The sequence below is a fragment of the Colletotrichum orchidophilum genome (genome assembly GCF_001831195.1).
Source record: "Colletotrichum orchidophilum strain IMI 309357 chromosome Unknown Scaffold_7.1, whole genome shotgun sequence".
NCBI classification, from domain to species: domain Eukaryota; kingdom Fungi; phylum Ascomycota; class Sordariomycetes; order Glomerellales; family Glomerellaceae; genus Colletotrichum; species Colletotrichum orchidophilum.
In genome coordinates this window covers 406,864-434,346 of record NW_019172963.1, presented here as the reverse complement: position 1 = coordinate 434,346, position 27,483 = coordinate 406,864, and the positions used below count along the sequence as shown (strand labels likewise).

General features: G+C 50.7%; 6 protein-coding genes across 6 annotated transcripts; 2 read left to right on the top strand and 4 right to left on the bottom strand.

Annotated features, from left to right (window-relative positions):
• Positions 1–5,014: 5,014 nt before the first annotated feature.
• Positions 5,015–7,901, top strand: CORC01_01424 (sodium/hydrogen exchanger family protein; the record flags this gene model as incomplete). The annotated part of the gene is made up of 4 exons (XM_022613079.1): positions 5,015–5,173; positions 5,251–5,667; positions 5,738–5,837; positions 5,893–7,901. 4 exons carry the CDS (start codon positions 5,015–5,017, stop codon positions 7,899–7,901), a joined length of 2,685 nt encoding a protein of 894 aa, XP_022480507.1.
• Positions 7,902–8,577: 676 nt separating this feature from the next.
• CORC01_01423 (uncharacterized protein) lies at positions 8,578–9,837 on the bottom strand (the record flags this gene model as incomplete). The annotated part of the gene is made up of 1 exon (XM_022613078.1): positions 8,578–9,837. The coding sequence occupies one exon, from the start codon at positions 9,835–9,837 to the stop codon at positions 8,578–8,580; it is 1,260 nt and encodes a 419-aa protein (XP_022480506.1).
• Positions 9,838–11,796: 1,959 nt separating this feature from the next.
• On the bottom strand, positions 11,797–12,305 carry CORC01_01422 (uncharacterized protein; the record flags this gene model as incomplete). The annotated part of the gene is made up of 2 exons (XM_022613077.1): positions 11,797–11,845; positions 12,145–12,305. The coding sequence occupies 2 exons, from the start codon at positions 12,303–12,305 to the stop codon at positions 11,797–11,799; spliced, it is 210 nt and encodes a 69-aa protein (XP_022480505.1).
• A 6,026-nt stretch (positions 12,306–18,331) lies between these two features.
• On the top strand, positions 18,332–20,191 carry CORC01_01421 (permease; the record flags this gene model as incomplete). The annotated part of the gene is made up of 2 exons (XM_022613076.1): positions 18,332–18,412; positions 18,536–20,191. 2 exons carry the CDS (start codon positions 18,332–18,334, stop codon positions 20,189–20,191), a joined length of 1,737 nt encoding a protein of 578 aa, XP_022480504.1.
• A 265-nt stretch (positions 20,192–20,456) lies between these two features.
• Positions 20,457–22,049, bottom strand: CORC01_01420 (tRNA-specific adenosine deaminase subunit TAD2; the record flags this gene model as incomplete). Its single annotated transcript, XM_022613075.1, has 3 exons — positions 20,457–20,641; positions 20,700–21,426; positions 21,492–22,049. The coding sequence occupies 3 exons, from the start codon at positions 22,047–22,049 to the stop codon at positions 20,457–20,459; spliced, it is 1,470 nt and encodes a 489-aa protein (XP_022480503.1).
• A 1,488-nt stretch (positions 22,050–23,537) lies between these two features.
• CORC01_01419 (uncharacterized protein) lies at positions 23,538–25,889 on the bottom strand (the record flags this gene model as incomplete). Its single annotated transcript, XM_022613074.1, has 2 exons — positions 23,538–24,401; positions 24,462–25,889. The coding sequence occupies 2 exons, from the start codon at positions 25,887–25,889 to the stop codon at positions 23,538–23,540; spliced, it is 2,292 nt and encodes a 763-aa protein (XP_022480502.1).
• Positions 25,890–27,483: the final 1,594 nt, after the last annotated feature.

The following is a 27,483-nucleotide window of genomic DNA, read 5'->3' as shown; positions in this document are numbered from 1 at the left end:
GTCGTTTAATATTATTTAAAAGGTATAAGCGATCGAGAAGGTAATATAAGCTCTATAGGACCTAGGGGCGAGAAGGTAGGTTAATAAAGCCCTAACAGTATATAACGGGCTTAATATATTATAAAATCTTAATATCTTATTAAACTTAAATATATAAGTTTAGAGAAATACCGTAAATAAATAAACCGGATTATATAAACTAATCTCTATTAATGAGCGCTTTTATATAATTATAAAAGATTAAGACTAACTATTTAAAATTATAATAATAGCGATCCGACTATATAACTAGGTAAATAAAAAGATAATTTATAAGGAAAAAAAAGAAAAACTAAAGAAAGTTAAATAGTTACCTCTTATTTAAGAGGGCGAAGACTAAATTAATTAATTAAAGATCGTTTTTAATAAGATCGTTATAGTTAATAAATCGGATAATTAACTATTAGATCCGCTATAACGGCGGCAAGGTCGGCCTTAGAAAAACCTAATTCTATAGCTTTTTAATTATAACGGATTAATTAACGATTATGTCGATATTTTCTATTTAGTTAAAAAGAAAATAGATTTTGAACTAGCTTTTAAACTATAAAAAAAAAGGATTATTATTATAAAGGGCAAGCCTTATAAGGCTTTAAATATTGTTAAAATAAAAACTTTATAAAATCGAGGCGTATATCGCTTTATTTTATATAATCTAAATAAATATACTAATTTATAAATTTTTAAGTTATATATAGTTTAAGAGATCAAAAACAAAAGAACTAACGTACCGTATAAGAAATCTTATTATATAATTTAAGGATATAATAACGTTAAAAAAGTAGAATTATTTACGTAATTACTAACGGTTTAAAAGAGTAGCTAACGGTTAATATTAGCTTTAATCTTTTCTTTTATTAAAAATAGATATTATATATAGAGTAGGGATATTACGTAAGCGTATACGTAATCCGTTATTAGTTTAATATAAAAGATCCTTATTTACTTCTTAAAAAAGATAACTAATAAATATCTAAAGGGCACGATTATTAAAATACTTAAGCTATTATATAAACTAATAAAATTAAGAACCTATTAGTAAGCAACTTACCACAATTTCTATATTAAATAGCTAAGTATAATTATATTAACTTACGATTTATACTTATTAATCTTTAATTATTTAAAGGGACCCTATAAAATCGTTAATGTATAAACCGATAATACGCTAAGCGTATTTAATATTAAATTTATATAAAAAAAAGATAAAAAGTTTAAAAAGGCCGGATTTACTATTAAACTAAAAAAGATCTTTATTATTAATTACTTATTAACGTTTAATAGCGGGATCTTTATGATTAAAAGCGATATTATTATTTTTTATTAAAAAAAGTAAAAAAAAAAGATTACCCTCGTTAGCTTTATATTACGTAATTAATAAAAAATATATTAAATAAAATAAATAAAAAGATTATATATTATTAATATCTACTAATTAAAAGTAATGTTTAATACTATAAAAGTAACGTAAACTATAAATTTAATTAAAAAAAATATTACCACGTTAAATAAACGGCTAAGTTAGTAAATAATAAACCTAAATCGCGGGCTAACTTATTATCTATTAAATTTAGCCTTTACTAAGCTCTACGTCTTTATTAATAAATCGTTCGTAAATAATATAGATCTAACCTCTTAACTTAAATATATCATTATCTTAATAAATAAGGCTATAAAAAACGACTAATTTATAATCTATAGTAATATTATTTATTATTTATTAATTAAAAATAAAAAAATAATTAAAAGCGTTTTAACTTTTAAAGTTTATAAAATAGTTAACGGCGTCGACCTCGCCTATGCAATCTTTATTACGCTTAAATAGATTACGGATTAATTAACCTTATTTATAATACTAATAATTGTTTATACGGATTCCTATTTATTATATAAATATTTTATTAAGTTAAGTATTATTAAAAAAAAGAGGTTAATAATAAATATTATAGCCTTATAATAATCGTATAAGTAACGTAAGATTTTTAAAATCTATTAAATTAATAACGAAAATAATTTAATAAATATTTTTATTAAATAGAACTTAAACCTAGGCTTAAAATAATTTATTAATAATAAAACGATTACAGTACGTATAAAAAAATAAGTTATATAAAAAAGGCTTAAAAAAAAATAAAAAAGGAATTATAAATATTATTTTTATTAGCGTATTATATGTTATTGTAAGATTATTAAATTGCTTTTTTAATTGTATAAATTTAATAATAAAAAAGAGATAGTTAGTATCGGATTAGAAGCCTAATTCGACCTTAAGTTAGCGCTAGCGCAAGGGCTATCTAAGGGTCTTTATATTAGCGTTTAACCGGCGATTTAACTAACGGTTAGAACCTCTCTTTTTTACTTTACGTAGAGATTAATATAAGAGTAATTGACCCTTCGTTACTACGGTTCGATCGAATAAATCACCTTGTGATTACGTAAACCAACAGCTATATTATTATAAAATAACTTTTTTTATAATAAATTAAAATAAAGCTAAGTTATATTATTATTTATTATATTTTAAAATAATATTTTTTAATTAATTAAATTAAAAAAGAATACGCTTAGCTAAATATTATTTATTTATATATGTATAAAACTTTATATATATAAAAACGTATATATAATAATAATTACCGGCTCGCTATATATATATATATTAATTTAAAACTAAATAAACTTATAAATTTTAAAATTTTAAAATTTTAATTTTATAAAAAATAAATAATAATTTTTATTATTCGTTTTGTAACCTTGACTTTTTTTTTAATATAAACCCTTATTGCCGACGAACTGGCCGTAATAGTTGTGCGCTGGACATCTTGTGACACTTTTTGAATAGAAGGTAATGTTTAGTTGTAGTGAGTAGAGAGTACGTATGTTGGCTCTTAGTTTTCGGCGGTATCTGCGCTTATTCTTGGCGCAGCTAAGGTAACCAAGCCGGGAAGTTACACTACGGTAGCTGACCACAAGGCTGATCACAAGGCACTGCATCGTGAACCACCACCGTTGCCCGCGGCTTTAGGTTCTTCCGCGATTTCGTACGCATGACTTTAATTGTGGCACAATGGAATTTGAGAAGCAGGAGGCGACGGAGCGAGCCGGCGAAACCAACTAGATTAGTGTGTTCCACGCAACGGGCCCTGGACCATTGACGATGAAGATTCATGGAACGCAGAGTCGATAATTGGGAAAATGTCGAGGGCGGATGCCTCTTTCAGGTGGAACACAGGCCAGTGGATCAATTCTGGTTGCCGCTGGTATCCGCTCTAAACTTTGACGCAGGGTGCCGGTGGTGGCTCAGCCCAGCCTACCGGGATTGCCTGACCCTGGTCACCAATCAATCCGAAGGTTACTTGTTCCCCGCGCTGTCCACTTTCTCCAAATCTACGTATCGCTACAACTTAGTCCTTGCAGACCTGCTTTCATCTGGGGCGTTTCCCCCCATTCCTAGGTAGGCGGAGTATGTCCTCTGTTTGCTATTGATTACTTTTAGACTAGCGGTCAACACTCAGCAAGCAGCGGTACGATATATCCATATCCGTCATGTAGAGGCGGCCTGTAGGCTGGCCTCCAAGGAGGTGGAGAGATAAGGCCAGGCATCGACCCTGGTTGGAGCATTGATTCTCTGCACGATCCACAACGCATTGTGGGCGGTCCGGGTAACGTCAAGTCAGGTCTTTGGAACTACCAGCCGCAACCCAATTGATCCGTCAAGTGGCACAGACGGCTATTAAAAGGGACCAGCTCAGCATTCGGATGGATATCAGAAAAAAACAATGAGATGTTGCTCTGAAGCCATTCTTCATCTGGTTATTGACTAGGTGCGGTATGGGACGAGTAGGAGGCGATGAGATGACTCGCATGCCCCTGGCTAGCGCATCACGCAAAACCTATGGTGTGTACAGATACGTATTCCTTCTCACTACGAATCTTAATTACCTTTTATGAAATGCGGTGTCATGGGCGACTTCCAGGAAAGTTGTAGAGCAGGAACGAATTTTTTCTTTTCTTCTTAATCCTTGGAGTAAGTTGCAACCAGGCATACACCTTGCCTGGTGGTGCCCTGGGTGTTTGACCTTACCGTCGCATCAGTCGACGACTGATAGTGACAGCCCACACCCTTTGGGCTTGGCTTCAATTTTGTTCTTGTTTGCGTTCCTTTCATATTGGGATACGTAAACCAATCACTCAATCCCCATGCTTGCAGGGTCCACTATAACTCTATGTACCGCTACCTACCTTACCTAGGTAAGACAGTCTCCCACTCTTCGTGCCCATCTCCACAAACCGTTGCTCACTCGCCCTCCCCGCCCTCCACATCCCCTCCAAAACATCTTCACGTGTCGCGAACTAAATCCGCCAGGAAGGCAAGTGACCAAAACCTTCAACTTGCTTCAATACCACCAACTTTCTCGCTCACTCACTCACACCCAACCATATTGTTCAACTAGGTACCGGCATCTCTAATGTTGGTGGCAGCTGCAGCCAGAGAGAAGCAGCGTACGCGGAACAGCACGCTCGACATGTCAGATTAGTGCATGCGGAGGGTACCAATACCACGGGACTGAATGCTTTGGCCACAATAGCCTGCCCCCCCCCCCCCCCCCCCCCCCCCCCCCCCCCCCCCCCCACTCACCCCCCCACTCCACACCCCACCCCCCCCCCCCACACACCCCCCCCCCCCCCCCCCCCCCCACCACCCTCCCCCCCCCCTCTCTCACCCTCCCCTCCCCGCCCCCCCCCCCCCCCCCCCACCCCTTCCACCCATAGCTAGTACTCACTTGGCAACTCCATATAAGAAGCGGTCTCTCCCGTATCACCTTTCGCTCGGTCTTATCACACACAGTCAACTCCTTTCGACTTTGGGAGCGCAGTCCCGCGCTTCCACACGCCCTCAGTCGCGTAGTCATCCTGTGCCTCAATAGCAGCCCAGTAACCGCCAAGAACAAGAAGTCAAGGGCCATCAGTCAGCATGTCATCCATCACGGCAATGCTGTCGGCGACGGCAACGTCTTCAGCTGCGCCGGCCAGTACCGGCGGAAATAGAGTTCCCTCACAGGGTGGCGTTATAGAAGGCGCGAACCCCTCGCATTATAATCCAAAGGATCCCATCACCATGTTTATCATCCAAGTTCGTGACTTTCTATCTTACGATCCATTTTCGGCTCTCTCCAACAAACGCTAATCCATGCTACTTGCCAAATCTAGGCCGGACTCATCATTATAGTCTGTCACCTCCTCCACTGGCCATTGTCCAAGATTCGGCAACCTCGGGTGATAGCCGAAGTCATTGGCGGCATTGTTCTGGGACCCTCGGTACTGGGTCGAATCCCCGGCTTTCGTGCTGCTATTTTCCCCACAGAGTCGATCCCCAACTTGACGTTGGTAGCCAATCTTGGTCTTGTTCTCTATCTTTTCCTCATAGGTCTTGAGACAGATGTTCGCTTCCTCGTCAGCAATTGGCGAGTTGCAACTTCAGTTGCATTCGCCGGCTTGGCTCTCCCCTTTGCGTTCGGTTGCGCTCTTGCATGGGGTCTCTACAACCAGTTTTCTAGTGACGAGGGCGTAACGCACATTGACTTTCCTATCTACATGCTATTCATCGGTGTTGCTATTGCAATCACGGTAAGAAGCTCTGAGAGAAGCTCTACACCGTCGTATTTCCATCGACATCCGACTAATACATCGCCTCTAGGCATTCCCAGTTCTTTGCCGTATTCTGACTGAATTGAAGCTCCTTGATACCTCTGTCGGTGTCATTGTGCTTTCAGCTGGTGTCGCGAATGACGTTGTCGGTGAGTTATGCTTCGTCACATGTTGGCTGCATCAGACAATATTAATACGCCCCAGGCTGGATCCTCCTCGCCCTCTGTGTTGCACTCGCCAACGCTGGAACGGGTCTTTCGGCTCTTTGGATCCTTCTCGCGTGTGTCGGCTACATGTTATTCCTGTTATACCTTGTTAGACCAGCTTTGCTCTGGCTGCTACGACGAACGGGCAACATCGAGAACGGACCTTCGCAGAGCATGATTGCACTCATCCTTTTGATCGCCCTGACCTCGGCTTTCTTTACTGGTATAATTGGCGTCCACGCAATCTTCGGAGGATTCATGGTTGGCCTTATCCTGCCTCGTGAGAACGGCTTTGCCATTAAGGTTACTGAAAAGCTAGAAGACTTGATTGGTGCTCTATTCTTGCCCTTGTATTTCACTCTTTCCGGACTCAACACCAATCTGGGACTCCTTGACAGTGGTATTACCTGGGGATACGTTATTGCCGTTACATTCACCGCCTTCTTGACCAAAGTCATTGGTGCCAGTCTCGCTGCTCGATTGAACGGCCTGGTCTGGAGAGAGTCCTTCTCCATTGGGGCTCTAATGAGTTGCAAGGGCCTCGTCGAGCTGATTGTCCTCGTAAGTACCCTCGGCGTCTTATCGGAGGAGAGCTCAATGACGAGATGGATTCGGAGATGGAAGCTAATTGAAGCACAGAACATTGGCCTCCAGGCTCGGATCCTGAGCACCAGAACTTTCACCATTTTCGTCGTCATGGCTTTGCTGACCACCTTCGCAACCACTCCTCTGACATCGTTTCTATATCCTCGCTGGTATCAGAAGAAGCTTGAGGCTTGGAAGCGTGGTGAGATTGACTGGGACACCGGTGAACCCATCGCGAGTCACAGTGGATCGACCGACGACTACGAATTTGCCAAGCCGACCAATGACCGAGTCCAGCGCCTGCTAGTATACCTCCGATTGGACAATATGCCGGCCCTACTCAACTTAGTCTCTCTGTTTGGAAAACAGTCCGATTCAGGAGACCACTACACCCAAAATGACGAGAAGGCTGGGGTGAAGTCAGACACAGTCGCTTTGGGCTCTTCCAACGGCATCAGGGCTGTGCGGGCTCATGGCTTCCGCTTACTTCATCTCACCGATCGTGACTCTTCCGTCATGACTGTGTCTCAGGTCGACGATTTCAGTCGGAATGACCCTGTGGTCAACATCTTCCGGACCGTTGGACAATTTGTCAAGGTTGCCGTTTCTGGCGAGGTGTCGATCATGCCCGAGACTCGCTTTGCTGAAGCTCTCCTTTCGAAGTCTTCGGATATCTCGTCCGACCTTCTCCTCGTCCCCTGGAGCGCAAGTGGTAGCCTGGTGGACACACAAGTCTTGTCGGCCGACAGCATTAACAAGCTTGGATCAACATATACAGGTTTTGCCAAGTCCATCCTCGACTCCCCGGAGCACAATATTGGCATCTTCTTCCCCAAAGGCAGTGTACCCCAACCTGCTTCGGACCTCAGTAGCGATCGCAACAAGCTCTCGCGAGCATACTCATTCAGTGACATCCATCACGATATCCCGACAATTCCCGTTACGAACAAGTCTCACCAGGTTTTCATGCCGTACTTTGGCGGCAACGATGACAAGCTTGCTCTCAAGTTGGTGCTTCAACTGTGTGAGAAGCACAATGCACAGGCCACCGTGGTGCACTTCACTGGGACGGCTGAGGGAGAATCTCAGTCTCATGAGAGCGACTACTTCGGCTTCGTGTCGACGCACACACCTGCTAGTGTGGTCTCACGCATCAAGTTTGAGACTTCTTCTTCTGCCAATGTCTTGGAGGCTGCCTCAAGCTATGCGGCGTCAGGTGTCAGAGCGGATACGCGAGAAGTCACCTGGCACAACCTGGTCATTCTCGGTCGGCGCAGCGCTATAAAAGCGACTGAAGGCAAGGCGTCTGTTAGGGTCTCAGAAGATATCCAGGACTGTTTGGGTCTGGCTGCGGGTGTTTTCATCACGGCTGGGGTAAAGGCGGATCTGCTCGTTGTGCAAGCTAAAACGTCCAGTACCTAGTTGAAGCCTACTATTCTGCTTACTGATCTAATAGTACCAATCTTCATATATGAGTTCAGGTTACATTATTACCACGCAAGCTTGACTTCGATTTTACAACTAAGTTTCTAGACGGCCGTAGCTAACTAAGGAAGGCTTGCCAAATTGCAATGTACGCTACGGTGCCTACACAGGGGTTGCTTTGATGCGACGCATAGGCACGGTGCTACACTGAAGTAAACTTTTGTCTTTATGGTCATGTTTCTCCTACTTACAAGTGGCGAGAACGGCGAAGCTGTCGCACTGCATCCCCTTTCTCTATGCTCAGTTAAATCCTTTGCCTGTGATCAAATGTTGGCTGCAGACCCATTTATTACAGAGGAGGGGGGCGTGCCTCCTGTCAGCCGTTGCTCTGGATGCTTGTGCATTCCAACCCACCCAATCCCTCGAGACTCGTTCACCGTCTATATGCTCTCACATGGTTCCCAGATTAAGGAGCATTCCAGCCGGCACCATATCCTGCAACGCGCTCGGTAAAACCGTAGCTAGCCACAAAGAAAAGGGAAAAGATGGTGGATTGGTATGCTCAGGAAGCGAAGGGTAGGGGAGACATAGAAGAATGAGGGGGGAGGATGGGTACACACTGTAAGACCCGACTACAAAGTAGCGTCTCGCATAATTTGGATAGTCCGAAGTGTTACTGCCGTCTTCTACCACTGCTGCCCTGACCTCCTCCGCTGCCGCCACCATGGCCGCCCCAACTCCCACTGCGTCGGGTCGCCGTATTTACAGTAGGTTGGACGACAAAATTGCGAATGCCCATCTCACATGCTTGGCGCAAAGCTTGGTGGCGCATGCCGCCCTTGATGCCGGTGGCCTTGTGACCAACGAACGTATCGACGAGGGCGGCGCCCAGGGCAGCAGTAGCCACCCGCGTACCCTTCTCACCTATCCACGGACCGGGTTCACTCTTCATCTGGAGGGCTGCCTGACTTCCAACTCTGAAGGCTGTCTGGGCGGCTTCACCCAATGCGGCGTAGCCAACGGCTGATTTGGCTCGAGGCCGAGCTGCACCGGAGGCACCGCCTGCTGCACCTTTTCTGGGCATGGACCGGCCTCTGGCAGAGCGCTGCTGGCCGCCGCCGCCTGGTTGGACATACCGCTCGGGCGAGTCATTCATGTACCGACCGCGACCACCCTGGCCGTGGCCGGCATATCCTCTCGGGTTGGAGCGGGGATCAACCTCGGAATCTAGATGACGACCGCGATTTGATTCACTACCGCCGCGGGGGACGCCCTCATATTCAGGGTAGCGCGAACGCCGCCTGTCACTCTCGCGTGGTTCATCATTCCTGGAGCGGCGCAACTCAGCATTGTAGGGATCGGCTTCGTCGTAGTCGGCATAACGGGAGCGTCTCCTTTCAGAGTAACGGGGCTCGGCGTCAAAGTCAGCATACTTGGAGCGCCTCGTGTCGCTTGTTCGGGGCGGGTGGTATGCATGTTGGCGCTCCCGGCCGCGGCGAGATGCAGGGGCAAATGCGTCGAAGGCATCTTCATCGGCACGATGATGAGCGGTAACGGGGGCTTCCCGGGCGGAGCGGCCGTGGCTCCGTGCACGTGGTTGATAGGTGTCTTGGTCGTAGTAGCGGTTCTTGCGACTCTTGCGATCTTCCCTCTGGTCTGATTGTGGGGCGTGGGATTCCGGGACGATGTCCCTGCTGTACTTTCGACTCTCACGGTAATTCCGCGGTTGTTCCCTAGACTCGGGATCGCGTTGATAGTCATCATAGACAGCCGGAGCGGCGGCGGGTTCTGATTTGTTGCGGCGACGAGGGCCAGGACTGCGTCCACGAGAAGGGTTTTGGGCGTAAGGGTCGGCAGCAGTGTCGTAAGGGCGGCCGTAGGACTCGTAAGGGTCCAGGTCGTCATCAGGGCCTCTGCGACGAGAGCGTCCCATTATTGTTCGGGATAGTCGCGTGGCAGGCCGGAAGGAGTAGAATATGTGCGAGGATGTGAGGATTTGAGGATATGGAGGTGTGGCGGGAGAATGTATGGATTCTGCTACAAAGCCAGTAGAACAAGGTGGGTAGATATCAATGCCGGCGCTGATCTATGTCAGGAATGAGTAGAAGAGCAGTGCCGAGGGTGAGGGAAGGGGAGTTCTGATGGTGTATATAATGGTCTGGTCACAAAGGTGGCCATGATGGGTCGAGGCGCAGGGCGGGGGAAGGATATGTGATTGTCAAGCGTGTGGGTAGGTAGTTAATTGCCTACCTGGTGAAAGAGCAGGGCTGGGCAGGGCAGAGCAGAGCAAAGACAAGCGTGATGAAAAACCATAGACGAAAGGAACGAACCACAACGAAGGGACAGGCACGCAGGCCTCGAGACGAGACGAGACGAGACGGGAGGGAGTCTGGAGGATAGCGTCACACGCCAGAGCGATCGGCTGACCGCTGGAGTTTTGCGGGGGGGCTACTGCTGGCGCTGAGTTGGGACCGGTCCAGTCGCGTGCGTTGTGCATCGTCCACTGAGGGGAGTTGGAACTGGATGCAGGAGGGGGGGCGTCTTTCCCTCACCGGGAGGTGCCAGCCTCCGTCCAGTCACTAGGAGAGAAGTCAGGAGCACGCGGAGGTGGACAGTGAGGTAAGGCAAGGTAGGCAGGTTAAGTACGTGGCACGAACAGCCCGAGTAAGGGAGTCCTTAGGTGGGTAGAATACAGATAGGGTGGCTTGAGGAGCGCATGAGGACTCGAGTCGAAATAGTGCATGGGGATGGCGGTTTGGCCATGACTAACAATCTAACGGCGAACCAACATTGCCCTTGTTGCAGGAAATGACAATGGAAGAAATGCAATGAACCCCTGCCCTGGGCTGGACCAGTCAGTCGACCGTTGAACGGATCTGCCACACACCGCGGGAATTATCCACTGTCTTGGTATTATACGGGTACGATGAAATAGATTTACCTTAGCAGCTGAGGTATACAACGGTGCTAAGGAAGAGAAGGGGACCTTGTCTTGTGTTGAAGAATTCACCCGGCCCGGGATGCGAAGCGGACTGCACCGGGCGGGCACCTCACATACCGCTCCCAGGCGAGGACGGGGGACTGCAGCGCACCTCAGCGGAGAAGAGCGCTGCCGGCGGTGCAGTGGAGAGTCATCTAAGCGGCCAATGACAAACCTTGCACTTGTCGCTTCACACCTTGGGGCGATATGCAGGGTCCAGCCCCGGTGACGTCAGATGAGGTCAACCTGCAGCACGAGTCCACGACCGACTCTTACGTCTTGCAAACGAATCCCCGTCCTCGTTACCTCGCTTCCTCGCTTTGCCCTCCGAAGCCACTGCGTCCGTAACCCTGTGCAACAATCACCAGCAGCAGCGCACCCGGCAGTGCTGCATCGCAGAGCTGATTCGCAACGCACCTTGCATGCAGCAGACTAGGTACAGTCACGACATGGCTCCATTGTCCCTATGGCATTGCCATGTCGTTGGCCGCCTCGCCCCTGTCCGAAATCATCCCTAACGACTTGAATCTTCCACGGCCATTCCACCTCGAGGTGCTTTACCACTTCCAATTGGTCGGGCTTTCCAACCCCAGCTTGTTCCGGCACTGGGACTGGTGCCACCAACGCCTGCTTGACCGATGATGTACGCACCTTGGCCGCATCATCAGGTGAGTGTGTAAGACGCTGATGCTCACTTGACAAAGGTTTGGAGAAGCCTCCAGACGACAGCAGCCGGGTTGCAACAGTACTGTCACCAAGGTCAACTTGTCACTATATCTGAACCAACTGAGGGGAACACTGTCTGGCGCTTCTCCCCTTGAACCAGCTTGAGTATCATCGGGCGGTAGCCCGGTCCAGGACAAACACCCTGCCGGCTGACGTCGGGTTTGCACGGATATTGTCGTCATGGCGCTACTGTTCGCCTTGCCATCCTTCTAACGCTCTAGTTGCGCCATGATCCTTGCCTAAAAAAAACACAAAACTCTCTGTGGTTAGCGCACAGAGTGTTGGGTCGAGGCGAAGCAGGCTGTAGAATGAGGAGGCCACCCGTCACGATTTTCATGACCCAACATCCCTAAAGATCGACGAGAAGACGCGGCAGGGTGCCAAATTCTCCGGCGGGTGGCGCTTTCGCCGTTACATCGTGAGAATATCGTCACATCGACTCATGGCAGGACGGTTGACCGTTGAGTAGCTCACCTCATTGCCTACTCGCTGGCGCTGCAGTACATGGCTTGACCGCCGTCGGCTTACGCTCACAAATCACAGAGGGGCGTTTGAGTTGTTGAGAGCAGATCTTGGTGGTCAGCGCTGTGACCCAGCCCGCGAAAAGAGGAGAGGAGTCTGCGATGCATGATATGCTCCCTAACCTTGTTGCTGTCTCCGTGTCGGCGCGGGATTGGGTTTTCATTGAGGCACATAGTGATCGGTGACGTCGCGATGCGAATCGAATGTGACCCAGCGACCGCACGGCACCAGCACCGCTCCCTAAATGTGGATTGTCTTGCCCGTCTCGATGACCCTCAGCGAGAGAGCCAATTCCCTTTGTGTCCTGCGAAAGGAGGCCAAAGTCTGACGAGCCGCGACGTCGGTCACCCTGGCTGCTCAGAATCACGTTGGTCTCGCTCGGGGTTGACGAGAGTCAGAGACAAGATTAAAGTTCTGTCGTTTCCCCACACCGGTCCTGGTGCTGTTACCAGGGATTGCGGAGGTCGGATGCCGTCCGACGAGTTTGTGGGTGCGTTGTTGCCTCGTGTCAATCGCAGACATAGATGCTTTACCCAACCAGGAGGAAGCATCAGGCACATTGCTTGCGTTCCTGGCAACTGCTCGCATGGGTCTGCCGGCTATATCTCGACACGGCCGATACTAAGTGGCAGGGTGTCGCGCATCCTTGGTCCTCAGGTACGTTGGCACCCTGTCGACTGATTGCCTCACGCAGCACTACCAAGCAGCACTAGGCGCGAGCCTAGGTGACAAGACGTCCCATCTACCCCGAACCTTGCCTCAACGAGGGCTCTAGCGCCCGTGGACTTGCTTTCACTCGCCACCAACTCCATCTCAGCCGCCAGACCACTCATCAAGGCCCGCCCGGCGAGATGCGGGGTTGCCCCATCGTCGGCACGTTGTCGGCCCGGCCCCACCCGGCTTCGAGAGAGGCTGAGAGCAGAGGGGAACTCCACTTCTCCCGCGATCGGTAGCTCATAACGTGGTACCTGTACCAACGTCCCGGGATTGACTCAAAAATCAAGCTGCCGCAATTGCCTCCGTCGTCACGGAGCCATGGAAGCAGAAGCAGTGAGTCGCCACAACTCGTCGGAGGAAGTAGATGATGAAGGTGGTGCCAGTGATTGTGAGAAGACAGCTTGGACCGTGGACGGGCAGGAGGCCCCTTGTATAAAGCTACACCGGTGTTGTACCTGTGTGCGTCAGGGAGACAAGGCACAGTCAGAAGCACGCCTGGATCAGTATACCCGGGTGGCTTGCCATACCAAAGAATTCGCCTCATGCCTTACTGCTTAATTCCTGGGCTTGATAGGGTCGTCAAAACCGCGGTTTCGGATTGTATCCATGATCTCGAATACCCGGCATTCGGCCTTGGAAAGAAAGGTGGAGAGAAACCCACCCGACCATGGCGGGAAGTTGTAACTGATTGCGGTACCTAGTGTAGTATCTTCAGCAATCTCCGTACATGAAAACTGGGCCTGGCAGATAAGAAAAAGTCCCCCTGGGACATGGGTAGTGTGCCTCATATCCATTCATTTTGCCCCATCGTGTTCGCCCAGCTCTCCGGGTGCGATGTCGCGTCTATTCTTCGATTGACCCATCTGCTTGGCTTAGGGTGACGCGGAGTTGTGGATAGCAGCCACCGCCCGACTACGAGGCGCACGAAAGATGGCAGAGAGGTTGCGATGCGTCAACGTCGTTCCAAGATAGCACTTTTCTCTGAAAATACTGCTCGACGATGATTTCCCTTGGGTTACAAGGGGCCGTGCGGACATGGCACACAGCGGTGCAGAAGTCACCAGGACTGTCGGGAGCTGAGATGATTCCCCCATTTGAGAGCTTGTGACCACAAGCTCAAGGCAGCAACGCACCTGTGCTCTGCTATACTATTTCCAAATCAGACGACCGACCTCCGAGCTCGATGGTTGCCCTGATAGTAGACTCGTACGACACGGCGTAGATGGTTTGATAGACGCGCGATTAATATGGACAAATGCTGCGTAGGTGGTCGTGGTCGAGCTGTAAGACGTTGCTTTTGGCTTTGCTGGGTTGAACACTACCGCCACAGCTTCTAAACCCTCGAGCCCAGCGGCCAGCCATGTACGTAGTATGGACAGAGGCGAGCTGGGAGCCAATGAGAGCCAATTGCCAGTCTTTGAAGTAACGCGAGTCAAAATGCCATCTTTGGCATTCCGCCTTTTTGTGGAGATGCTGGACAGGAGGGTTTCGTCAGTCTGTCAGATGGCGGTGGTGCACTAGTGCCATTGTTGTCCCTGTCTCGATCCGTGGGGGTGGGCCAGAGCGGATTGGGCGGGCAGTGTTGATAGGACTCACAGAAGTAGACGAGTCGTATTATTCGGTGAAAGACCGGGGAAACAGGAGCCGGGGGTTTCCTATCGCCCAGCGGCTCAGACGAATGGGAGACGCCAGATGGGCTGTCCGTTGGAGCTGAGTGCACGTATCTGACCGATCAATGGAGTAGACCGCCACAACGTGTAGTTGTATTTGAGTTATCGGGTCAATAGTGTACCGTGTGGAATGCTCGGGCTTGAGAAACCTGGTATTGGTGGGCAGATGCGCCGCTTTCCGAACTGGGCGGCGGCCGGTTGCGCAAACCACAGATTGAAGATCACATGACGGCTTACAGCTGACATTGGTTGCTTGGGCAAGACAAGTACATTCAACATGGGGGTAGGGATCGGAAATACCTAAAGCGAGACATTCAAGATAATACGGTAAAGGCGAGAGCTGGCTGGGCAGGATTCGGCCGTGGCATAATGTCTAAGATTCTTATCAGTAAAGTCGAGCAAAGACGTGAACTTTGTAAAGTCGCGCTCGTGGTGAGCAGTTGCACGTGGCAATAGCTCAATACGCAGCAGATGCAGGCCATCGACAGTCCAAGAAATATTGCGTCTGGGGCATCGGAAACGAGGAACTAGCTTCGAATTTAGTGTCCGTGGAGCTGATAAGGCTGCCAGAGCTTAATTAGAACTCAGAGGCCAGTTGACAACTTGACAAATGCCAGAGACGACCCGACCCGACCAGCCTGGCTCAAGAGGGTCAGCATCATTATCGGAGAAGTTAGATACGGTCCCGCTCGGCTGAGGTATGGCCGCTCGGTCCTAGAAGGGACTAGCTTCGGATGTGGGGTGCCGCCACGGCCAATGGCCTCGGATCCAGCAAGAGAACCGCTTCCGAAACTGACAGTCAGAGAGCCGGTTTGGGCAATCTGGTCGAATTGAGTGAGAGACGGACCTTTTTTTTTTTTTTTTTAATGATTTTTAATGGTTTTTCTGCCTTCTAGGCCTCCGTAAACGCCATGTTGGAGTATCGCCAAGATGATGGAGGAAACCCAAGGCAATCTTGTGCTGCAGAAGAAGAGCAAAGGAGCAGAGCATGTACGAAGTATTCGATCATAGGCACCCGGCACTTGCCGGGGAAACAATGGGACCTCCTGTACGTCGTGATCGAGGCGCCCGATCCCGCGTTTCTCTGCACAAAGGATAGAAAAAGGAGAAATAAGGAAGGAAGGAACAGCGGGAAGGGAACGGGCGAAGGATGGCAGCGGCGACAGTATTGGACACACACAGCACACAAGTTAAGGTAAGGCAAGCGTGGCAAGGTACCTACAGCACAGAGCAGGTACCAAGGCAGCTAGCTGAGATTGAATAAGAAAGGAACCTGTAACGTTGAGCGGCTTCCGCCCATGCCTGGGTGCAGTAGCACCGAAACACGCTGCTCGGATATGCAGTCGGGACCTAAGCCAGCTAGCTGAGGCAAGGATGGGTAAGGCGCGAGTTTCCTGGTTCCATTGAGTTCCTTCCATGTTGATCCTGTTGCGACTTGCGACTTGCAACTTGTCACAGTTTAAGGTACTGCAGTGTACACATACCTTCAATAAGATAGGTAGGTAGGTAGGCACGAGCAGGTTCCACAACCGGTGGGATCCAGTGGAGGCACTGGAGGGCGGCTCACCGACCAAAAAAATACAGGCTTGCGATACCCAATTCCTTGCCTTAGCTCCGCAGTTTCCTCCTGTTGAAGCAGGCGGAGTGTATCCGCAATTCACTTACTATGGTACACTTACACGGCCTTAGCCTCTTCTGAGGTAAGGTAGCGCAGCACTGCCGTCTCTTTATGCTCTTTCTCCTGAATCCTGTCCGACCCTTCTTGTTGGTGATTGGCCCGGTCGCGTTGCGCAACTCTTTCCTCTGGGGATCTTAGGGTAGGGGGACCCGTCTCTCACCCGAGCTGCACGCACTTTTGTTGCGATGCTCATTTTCGGCCCCGCACTCGATTTATACGTGATCGGATTTTCCACTTCCGCTTGTCACTGACGCATCATGAACCATGCTTGCCCAGCATCTCACTCTGGGCAACCACTACGAATACACTACGACTACAAATTGATTGCGAATGGAATCCATCCAGATTTCGAACCAGCCGGCCATCTCCCCATGCAGAACGGAGTATCTGCAGCCTGAACTGGCTTGCCTCGCCCTCAGCTACCTTGACGCGTCTGTCGGCCCCGCTGCCTACATACCTACATCTTGCTTAAGCGCCATCTCTTTGTACTCCACAATCTCACAACAACATGCCATGCTGCTGTCCTTGCATGCCCTCTCCATGGCGTCTGACACGGCGCATTATCGATGCGGCTTGGCAAAGCATAGCGGCCTCTCAGGCGTGAGGACCATAACGAACAGACGGTTCCAATCACCAAAGAAGCCACCAAGCCGACGGTCCGAAGCGTCTCCTCCATTATTTCCCTCACCTGATGCCATCTGGGGTTAGGAAGTCGCAACTTACCACATGGTCATCGTTGTGTCTGAGCTTCTGAGACGACTCTACTTTACGGGACTCTTTGGATAGCTTGGTGGCTACGGAATGGGAGGATGCGATAGACAGCCTGTCCACGGCCCAGATAGCTGGGACGCTGCTTTTGGCCTGTCATTTTTCTCATCGCTCTGGCCCGATACCTCTCTATTGCGGCTTTGCCTGTGCCATTGGATGACATGCCGCGCCGCCGCCATCCCGCGCATGTGTCTTCTCGGCGCATCCACATTTCCACGTTACACACCCACATGGACAAGCTCACATTAAGTATTCAGACCCCATTCCAAAGGAGACAAGCAGCAAGAAGGCTGTGCCCAAAATTGGCTCAGTCTAGGTTGCTGAGTTGGTCTTCTCTCGGCACACGGCTTCGCGCTTCGAGGCCGGTCCGCCCCGGTATGCTACGCCGCGCCATGATGCTGTGTATGCAGCTTTTGCGCGGCGGGGATACTGAGACAAGAACTCGGTGAGCTCGATGAGACTTCATGCGATTGCATGCAAAAAAAAAAAAAAGAATCGGGACAAGGATAAAGGCGTTGCGCTAGTCCTTTGAGGGGAGGGGGGGGGGTGGCCTCGACTCTTGGCTTGGCCTCGCCTTCGTCCATCGCATCACTCTATCCGTACGGATACCACAGTGACTCTCAAGTCTCAACAAACCCCCAGTCAGTCTTCCATCTCACTCTTTCCCATGCCCCTCCCAGCTCCTAATTAGTTGCCATCTTGGTCTTGGCGACCTCAGCTATCCGGACAAAGTACACAATTTTTTTGATCCACCACGCCTGGGCCCTTGCCATGCTGCCCACCCACCCCTCCGGTGATGCAGCAAATGATAATCCTTCACACTAATAAATAATGGCTCGAGATTTTCTTTGATAACGCGACTGGCCGTTGTCGTTCGTCCACGAGGGGAGGGCTGCGGTACGTTGCCTCTATCCTGATATGAGTACTGCCCGTGCCAGTCCTGGCCATTGATAAAACCATCGACCGTTCCGCCCTCTTGGTTGTTGATGTTGTATCTTTCAAGGCTTGTCTCCCACCCCCCCGTCGCCGCCAGCTTTCCCATCGGAGGCACATCTCATCTCATCCCATTGGGTCATCTGCTCTCCCGCATTTGTCAAGAAAAACTAGTAGTAGACCGGCTTCGGCTTGTCTTGCTTTATTTTGCAGCTCGATCTTGGGCATCTTTCCTGCCATTTGACAGTGCCACCACAATCTCACTCTGACTTGCCAGCATTGAGCAGATCTCGGGGCACATTTCTTTTATCTATTACTTGCCGATAGTGTTTCATATTTTTGGGAAGACTACGACACATTCCTTATCGCCATTCCAGTACCAGCCCAAAGGGATCGGGAAACAAAGAAAGGACTGAAAATTTCGTGTGCCAAAATGGGGTTCGTCCAAACGTGGAACGCCAAGATCGCCGCCGGCCCGGTCGGTCGGTGGTTCCAGCTCGAGGGCTCCGGTCATGTAAGTCCCAATTCCCGTCTCTCTCTCCAGATAGCCTCACGCGACCTCGCGCAAAGCGCGCCAGGTGTACGTTCCATGCAACAATGTGCAACAACACGCTGACATGACATTCAACCTCAAAAGCCCCGTGAGCGCAAGGGATCACTCTTCTTCACCGAGATGCGTGCCGGCCTCGTCGCCTTCTTCGCCATGGCCTACATCATCGCCGTCAACTCATCCATCGTCGCCGATTCCGGCGGTACCTGCGTCTGCCCACGTACCGAGGCTGATTTTACTTGCGACAAGGACCAGGACTACATGCTATGTGTGGCAGAGGTCAAGCGCGATATCGTCACCGCCACAGCTGCCATCTCGTCCCTGGCCACCTTCTTCATGGGTCTTCTCGCCAACATGCCCGTTGGTTGTGCCCCGGGTATGGGTTTGAACGCCTACTTCGCCTACTCCGTCGTCGGTTACCACGGAACTGGTGCCGTTCCCTACCAGGTCGCCCTTACCGCCATCTTCATCGAGGGCTTCATCTTCTTCGGCCTCGCCCTGCTCGGTTTGCGCCAATGGCTCGCTCGCGCCATCCCGCGTTCCATCAAGCTCGCCACCGGTGTTGGTATCGGTCTTTTCCTCACCCTCATCGGTCTCACCTACAGCGAGGGCATTGGTCTGATTGTCGGCGCGACCTCCACCCCCCTCGAGTTGGCCGGTTGCATTCAGAGTGAGCAGCGTGATGGCCTCTGCCCCTCCTCTACCAAGATGCGCAACCCTTCCATGTGGATCGGCATCTTCTGTGGTGGTATCTTCACCGTCATGCTCATGATGTATCGCTTCAAGGGCGCCATCCTCGCTGGAATTATACTTGTCAGCATCATCTCCTGGCCCCGCGGAACCGCTGTCACCTACTTCCCTGACACCGCCGTTGGTGATTCCAACTTTGACTTCTTCAAAAAGGTTGTCGACTTCCACCCGATCCAGAGGACCCTCCATGTCCAAGAGTGGAATGTCGTAGGATACAGCGGTGCCTTTGGTCTCGCACTCATCACCTTCTTGTACGTCGATATTCTCGACTGCACCGGTACCCTCTACTCCATGGCTCGCTTTGCCAACCTCATTGATGAGGAGACCCAGGATTTTGAGGGCTCGTCCGTGGCCTACATGGTTGATGCGCTGAGCATCTCCGTGGGTGCCGTCCTCGGTACTCCTCCTGTAACGGCCTTTGTTGAGTCCGGTGCAGGTATTTCCGAGGGAGGCAAGACTGGTTTGACTGCCATTGTCACGGGTCTCTGCTTTTTCATTTCCATCTTCTTTGCTCCCATCTTTGCTTCCATTCCCTCGTGGGCCACTGGTTGCGTGTTGATCCTTGTGGGGTCCATGATGGTCCGGGCCGTCACTGAGATCAATTGGAGATACATGGGCGATGCGGTTCCCGCCTTCATTACTCTCGCCCTCATGCCCTTCACATACTCCATTGCTGACGGCCTGATCGGCGGCGTCTGCAGTTACATCATCATCAACTCCCTTGTCTGGGTCATCGAGAAGGCATCCGGCGGCCGCATTGTTCCCCACAACAAGCACGAGAAAGACCCCTGGACCTGGCGCATTCCTGGCGGCATCCTGCCCCCTTGGGTCCGCCGCGTCTTCAAGGGAAAGAAGGACTTCTGGCGCTCTGACGAGCACAAGACTGCTGCTGCCGAGCCTCAGGCCTTGGAGAAGACTATCAGCTCCGAGCAGGGCGGCTCTGTCACCGGCAAAAACAAGGAAATCGGAGAGACCATCACCACCCCACGGTGACAGATCCTCAAGGTCGGAGTAAAATGAATCATTTTCAAGGAGTTTCGCAGAATTTCAGTCATCTAAGTACCATAATAGGGGGTTGGATCGGATACCCGAACGTTGATACGTTTTCGTCCACCAGTCATTGCCCTTCGTTAAAAATACAATAGAGGCAATGTAAGATGAATGGTGGATATTCCTGCCATTGTTGATAACCCCATCTAATGATCAAGTCCCGTGGTATGTGATACGTCTGTCCCGTCGAGATTGCTCAACCGCACACTCAAGCTTCGTCCGTGTCATCACTTCCGCTAGAGACAGCAACAGTATCATTATCAGCGACATCTTGGTCTTCGCCGGCAGCGCCATCGAAAGCCTCGGATGGCACAGGTGTTCCGGCTTCTCCTCCAGCTTGCTCCATGGCCGCCAGCCTAGCGGCGCGACCTTCCTTCTTGCGCGGCACCGGTGCTAGAGAAGTCTTAGCTTACAACTTCTCAATGGTAATGTCCCCCCAGTAGTAGCTTACCTCTGCCATTCTCTTGCACGTAGAATCTCCGCAAAAGACCGACAGCTTCGTCGCGGCCCCAGCCGCCTTCTGCCTCAAAGCCCGGCTCAACATTTCCGCCATCACCGCCCCGACTCGCTGGACGATTAATGTTCAGACTCGTTCCAGAGGCAGAACTGACCGGCCTTGGCACGTTGGAGGCGTTAATCTGGAGCGGTCTGAGAACGGTGACTGGGTTAGGGTCTTTGCGAGTATCTGTAGAGTTCTTGTGGATGCTGAAGACGCCACCGGTTCCGCCAAACTTGTCGTTGACAGCGCCGAAGTAGACTTCATTGATACCAAGTTGTCTCAGTAGACCGGCACACATGACACAGGGTTCGACTGTGACGTAAAGAGTGCACTCCCTAACGATGGAACGGTCGACCCGAGGAGCGGGATGAAGCTTCTGGCCGTATGGGTAAAGGTGGCCTTTCCTGACATACTCGTCGTCATCAGGAAACAAGTCCGATTCATCGTCAGGAACATCCGCTTTGGAACGTTCGCTAGCTTGTTGGCGAAGCTGAGCATCGACGGCTTCTTCACTATTGTTGGGTCGGTAGGACAGCAGTGCAGACAATGCCATGAACTCAGCATGGCGGGTACCATTCCGAGTCACGTTCGTGGCATTCATGCCTCTCGCAATGACCGATCCGTTGTGGACGAGGACACAGCCAACGGGTGTCTCATTTGTTCTCAGTGCTAGTCGAGCCTGATTACCAAGTTAGAAATAATTTATTGAGATGTAGGGGCTTGCTGGTCATTATAGCCTCTTACCATATCCAATGCCTGGTCCATGAGCATCTGGTGCATAGGTCTCTCGCCGGGAGGCGTGAGCGTACTCTGAGGAATGGAGGCTGATGATCGCGGCCGACCGATGGATTCAAGACTGAGGCGGCTCAGGGCCGCAGCTGGGATGGGGACCACTGGAGCGCTGGGGCGGTTCTCCTTGTCATGATCCGAAGCGGGAATCGAAGCCTTGCTGGAGGAATGCAGAGGCAGCACTGGTACAGTCGGCCGACTGTGTTGAGTAATGACGCCAGCCATCCTTGAGTCTTCTTCCATTGACGTTTGCTCTGCCCGGCTTGACTGTATTTGGGCGGTGATCGTTGATGGTAGCTTGGAGGAGGGGGATAAAGTGGGCGAGGAAGGAAACGGGGACGGTGACTTGGGGTTGGGGGTAAGCGAGGTTTTGAGGCGGCAGAGGATGTTTTGCAGAAACTTGCTTGTCGATGAAGCGCGCTTGCCTTTATCTCTGTCCTGAGTTCCTGAACCAGATTCAGGCCCAGAACCAGACCCGCCCGAGGATGCGTCTGAGGCGGTAGGAGCGTTCATGTTGGTCGGTTTGGGAAGGAACTACCTCGGTGCCTGCCTTTCTAACTTATACCCTCACAAGTTCAATCCACCAAGTACAATGAGCACCAGGGTGCAAGAAACACCAGATGACTCCTGTAATGCAGACTTTGGTCACCTTCTCGGAGAGTTGAGGATGGAGGCTACCTGCTTTGTGTACCTAGGTAATCCGGTGCCGTCCAAGTTTGTAGCAACGAACTAAGGCACAGTGGTCTCAGCAAGTGGCAAGAAATCGAGAGGTTCAGGCACAACGCAGGATATAGCGTATTATGAGACCGAACAAGGTAGATTGATACAAGCTCTCGTGTGCGAAGACGTGCCGGATTGCCTAGAGCCTGTCAGGTCAGGTAGACAGACACCCGAGGCAAGGTAGGTTAAGACTGTGATGAGGTTGCGTCTCTTGCCAGAGGTTTCTTTGTTGACGTTCTTCCTATTAAGCAAGAACCAAAATTGCCAAGGGCTGCTGTTTGGCTCTTGAATGGGGAAGTTCCAAGGAAGCAAAGAACCAAGTTTTCAGAAAAGTGTCACAGAACTCTGATGCCATCGGTTTCCTTGTCTGACTCTGCGGCCTCTTTCCACAGCTGCAGTAGAAGCCCAGGGCAAGACGTTCTAGCCAAACGTTCTCTGTTGCAATTTGATGTCAAGGCGGAACGAACGCTTGAAATGAATCCGTATACAATTATTGGTACCTGTATTGGGAAATGACCTGGCTAAGGCCCTTTTTGTGGTAAATGGCAGGTGGAGTGACAGTGGCTGAACCTACAAACAAGGATGACTCAGTCTACCCGTGGTCAGCACACGTCACTCTAGAAAGTCAGAGTCAGTAGACATATTTGGTGGTCTGCTACTCACTGTGATGGGAGGTTAGGTTGTAAGTCACGTTTCTCCTGCCAACTTCTAAGGAGCGATGGTTGAATCAGCCATAGCAATACCTCTCTACCCTATCTAACATGACTGATGAAGTTTGCATTAGGTGGGAACACTTAAAATCACGTGACGCCACTGTCTAACGGTGGCACTGACCACTGGCCCCGTTGAAGTAAGGTACCGAACGTCGCAAGCATTCAGCTTGACTAAACACGTCCCTGGTGCGACATTCTATACACTTGCTTTGGCCGAGTCCATCTACAGGCACATGTTGAGCCAAAGTGAAGACGCACAGTTGTGAGCAAGGCGGTTATATTGTATCGCACAACGCTACGACCAAATCCGACTAGACTATGAAGCAGTTCGTATGCAGCTGCCGAGTGTCCAGTATACTGGTTCCAGCTTGTTACAATACAACCCCACCTTGCCCGATGATATAGCTGACACGCATCCCATCGTCAGGGAATGCGCGTCTCATCAAAAAAACAGAGGGGTATCTCAGAAACCAACGCTCCCAGTAGCCAGCAACAAAAACACTACGATAACTATTCCTATCCACGCAAGCTAGGACCATTAGCCCAAGCCGCAGATCGACGCAATAATTCATGAGAACTCTTGCGCGAGGCCCAGAACCCAAGCTATCCCCGCTCGTTTGATCGGGGATCGTGCGTTTTGGTTCTGTCGACAGGAACGTCGTAGTCTCGTGCTGACACAGGAGAGAAGCCTCGCGCCGTCGCTCAAGCCCTGCGGCTTTGGCGTAGAGGTACTAAGATGGCTCTGTTCCGGTCTCGAGTCATAGAGACTTGAGTAAGAGTGGTAGACCTTATATATCGCTAGGCCAACAGCGAGTTGAGTGAGTCGGCTGACAAACGCCTGTGCCTGGAGTACTTCCGCGATCGCGCTGAACACCGTCGCAAGCAGTGCTATGTAGGTTAGACACTGCGAGATGGATAACCAGTCGACAAGGGAGCGACGCTTGGATGTCAGACTGCCACCCGCCACCGCCGCCATCAGGGAGTGTGCTCCGCTTAGTCCAAAGACGCCGGTGGAGGACTGGGGAACGTGTTGTGCGGTGATGTGACGACTTTCTGACGAATTGAGCCTGGTGACCTGGAGTTGGGCATTCGAAGAGTTGCTGTAAACTCTGCTGTCGGATGCTCCGTGATAATTGGGGCCATTAGTTGCCCTCGTGGTGTGCATGGAGTACGGGGCCTCCTCAATCATGGCTTGTGAGCGTGAAGAAACACTGGTTGCAGAAGTTTGCGCTTGGCCGCCTACTACCTGCAGTACCCCTACCCCGACAAGTGGAGTAGCAGATAGTCCAGAAAGACCGTCGGCAGAGCGTGATGAAGCATGTGGCTGTGGTAGTAGCTGTGGCGAGCTGGTTGGCAGGGCGTCCGCCAATTGCTGTGAGCTCACAGTGCGAGAAATGACGTCGGAGAGGCACGATTGAGACGTAGGCTCACTCTGCTTGATTGTCAGAATAGTCAGAACAAGGGTAGGCTGTACCGTGTAATGAAAACGCACCATTGAAACGCCCGGCTGTGATACTCCAGAACGTGCTGTCACTGATGATGGACGGCGACGGTGACGGCGATCTACGATGCTGGATCCTCCCAGTGTAGCCCAGAATGACGCTACTATGCTATCGTCTGCCAAATAGTCGTCTGACGCCGTTGGGGAACGACCAAGGTGCACTTGTTGCCGAATCGACGACTGGCCGCTTTGAGACGAGCCGCGGCGTTGAGCAAGTGTGTTCTGGTCCCTAGTAGTGGTAGTGCCAATGTCATTGAGCAGTGCAACATCGTCATCCAAGAAGCTCGGCTCGGGCGAGTATAGGTTGAAGTCGACGTAGTTGCTGGCACGCGGGGAAGAGTCCAAGTACGGAAGGGTCGGAGGCCGAGCGTCGAGCTCATCGGGGAATGGCTTGCTGGCGACCGTATTTTGCAGGCCGTCGCAGCTGTCCCGCGGCTGGCTGAATACCATCGAGGGAGTAGTGGGAGACTGGCTAGACTCAGGGGTGAGGTGGCCCGCCGGGTCGAAGAAGAAGTCGTATTCGAAAGGAGTGACATTGGCGGGCTCATCGTCAAACTGGAAAAATGACTCCCAGGATTGTGAGAGGCTGGCTGGCATATCGAGAATCTCGAGACCCGTGTATGATGGTTCTGTAAACAACGCTGGTGATGGAGATGATGTGCTACTCGGTTGTGGTGATCTTTCAATAGCCGCACGCGAATTCGTGTTGGACGTCTTGGCCTTCTTTGCCAACCGCGCTGGGGTGGCAGTGGTGCCCTGAGCCTGTGTGGTGGTGCGCTTCTTGTGGCTGGGGTCGCACCTAACCTTCTTCTTCTTGCAGGCATCGCATGCCTTAATGATGCGCATCAGATGCGCATGATCACGCTGTTCCTTGGTTTTGCATCCGCGGGAAGCAGAGTTTGTGACGTCGCGACCATCTTTTGTCATGATCTTCATTCCAGGGAGGTGGGAAAAGTCGTTGGCCTGGGACTTTGTTGCCGACGGTGTCGTCCTCTTGGATGTCTTGGAGGATATAATTTCCTGGGTGGCGGACGAGGGAGTAGATACTGAGGCTGAGCTAGGCGTAGACTGAGACCAGGCCCAGTCGGAAATGACCGGGGAGACGAAGTTGGAGCTGCTGCTAGAGTTTTGCTTGGGGCTAGATCCAGCAGATGAGGTCGCGGAGCTGCAGGATTCGCTGACAACAGAATAGTACTTGAATGTCTCTCCGGTAAGCTGAGAGAATGCGAAGAAGTCCATGGAGACGGTAGCACGCTTCTCTTGGATGGAGACAGAGCCGGGGAGGTAGGCGTTGATGAGGTCGTCAAGTTCCTGAGTACCCATCTCAGGGTAGAACTGCAAAGACGCGCCGAGGAAAGGCTGTGAGATGGAAAACCCTTGGAAGGTAACGGTCGAATGATTTCGTATCACGCCGGACATTGCGTTGATAGTGTTGGCAACTGAAGGTATGCGGCGAAATGTGGAAGATATAGTGAGGGGGGATTGGATCCCTACAGTAGCGAAGACTGAATGGTTTCCGACGTTGGTTGATTGCTTACTAGTGAAGGTGGATAAGTAACTGTTTGGACCGGCGCAATAGGATGTGTTAAGCTGCCTGAATATTTTGTACATCGAGCAAAGGTAAGGCGAAGGGAGAGAGGGAGGGAGGTTTCATTGCGTTTACATGAGAGTGGTACAAGGTACATCGTGCGGGTGAAGTGTCTAACTCCTCAGGCCTCTACTGAGACACTACATACTGCCTTGGGTATACCGGTGGGGATTCTAAATCAGATAGGAATGAAGCTCACCTTGACAGGAAGCTCTCTTTCGAGGCGATCGATTCCGATGGGGAGTTGTCTCTCTGAGGGCGAAGCTTGCAGAGGGCAGACAGTTTGTCAGCAACTTGGATTCCTGTTGACTGATGGAGTATTGATGGGTAGAAAAATTGCGGATAAGAGACGGGACAAGGAATGTTCTCCAGCTTCGGAGTGGCTTCACTCGAGTCTACTAATCGACGTTTCTGGCTTTTCAGTTTGAAAGATTGAAAAGAGAGAAACGAGAGAGAAATAAATGAGCTGGTCAGGCCGGAGTCATGGATGGTATTTCAGTGCTGAGGCCGCGGCTGGGAGCACATCGGTACCCCAGCAAGGCGCAGCCGGTGGTTTTGATTGAGCTCGTCGGCGAGATGAATACGGCTTAGCGCGGCGCTGACGGTGTCTGGGGACGAGGCCAATCAAGGGTGCATATGAGGGGTTGAGGGCCCACTTGGAAGTATCTTATTGGCGTAGAAGCCCCACAAACTGCGAGCCGGACGCTGGGTTTTCGGCGAGCATTCTTGTCTCTGATTGGATGCGAACTGCGAAGCCAAGGTCACGTGGCTCAAGTGAGTCAACCTGTACCCAATGGCGGCCGCTCGAGGCTTCAGATAACCAGTCACAACCCGCCTGGAGTTTCGCTGTACCTTCACCCACAAGCTCTCGTCGCAGGCAACGAGGTACCGAGAGGTATCCGATACACACCTGTTTTATGCACCATGACCCCGGCGGAAGGCGTAGAGATGATGCCAAAGGTCCCCCAGACGCAGCACAACGTAGTGTCTTCAGTTGGGAGGGCGGGAGGATATCAATCGATGTCACACTGCCCAAGGTACCTTACTTGTACGCGGGGCGACGAGCCCCACATGCAGGGGATTAGTCAGCTTGGACTGACAAGAGCCAAGAGTACCAAGTTACGACGGGTACGTGAAGTTTAGGACGGTCAGACTGGAGAAGACCAAGGTACAGTGCATAAGTTTTATTTGGCCTTCCAAGTTCCGCATCGTGCCGGAAATTCTCTGGGTTAAGCTCGTCGGTGTCTAGCTACTTAGGCACCTCGCGAGGCTATGCACATCCCCGTTTCCTCTCTGACCTGTCAATGCCACCACGCAGACAGCAGGACCTGCCGGGTGGCACACGAGTGCGTGGCTGACCCGGCCGTACTGGTGCAAGTCAACCAGGGTGTCATCAAGTCCAGGTACGAACACAACGGTCAGTCA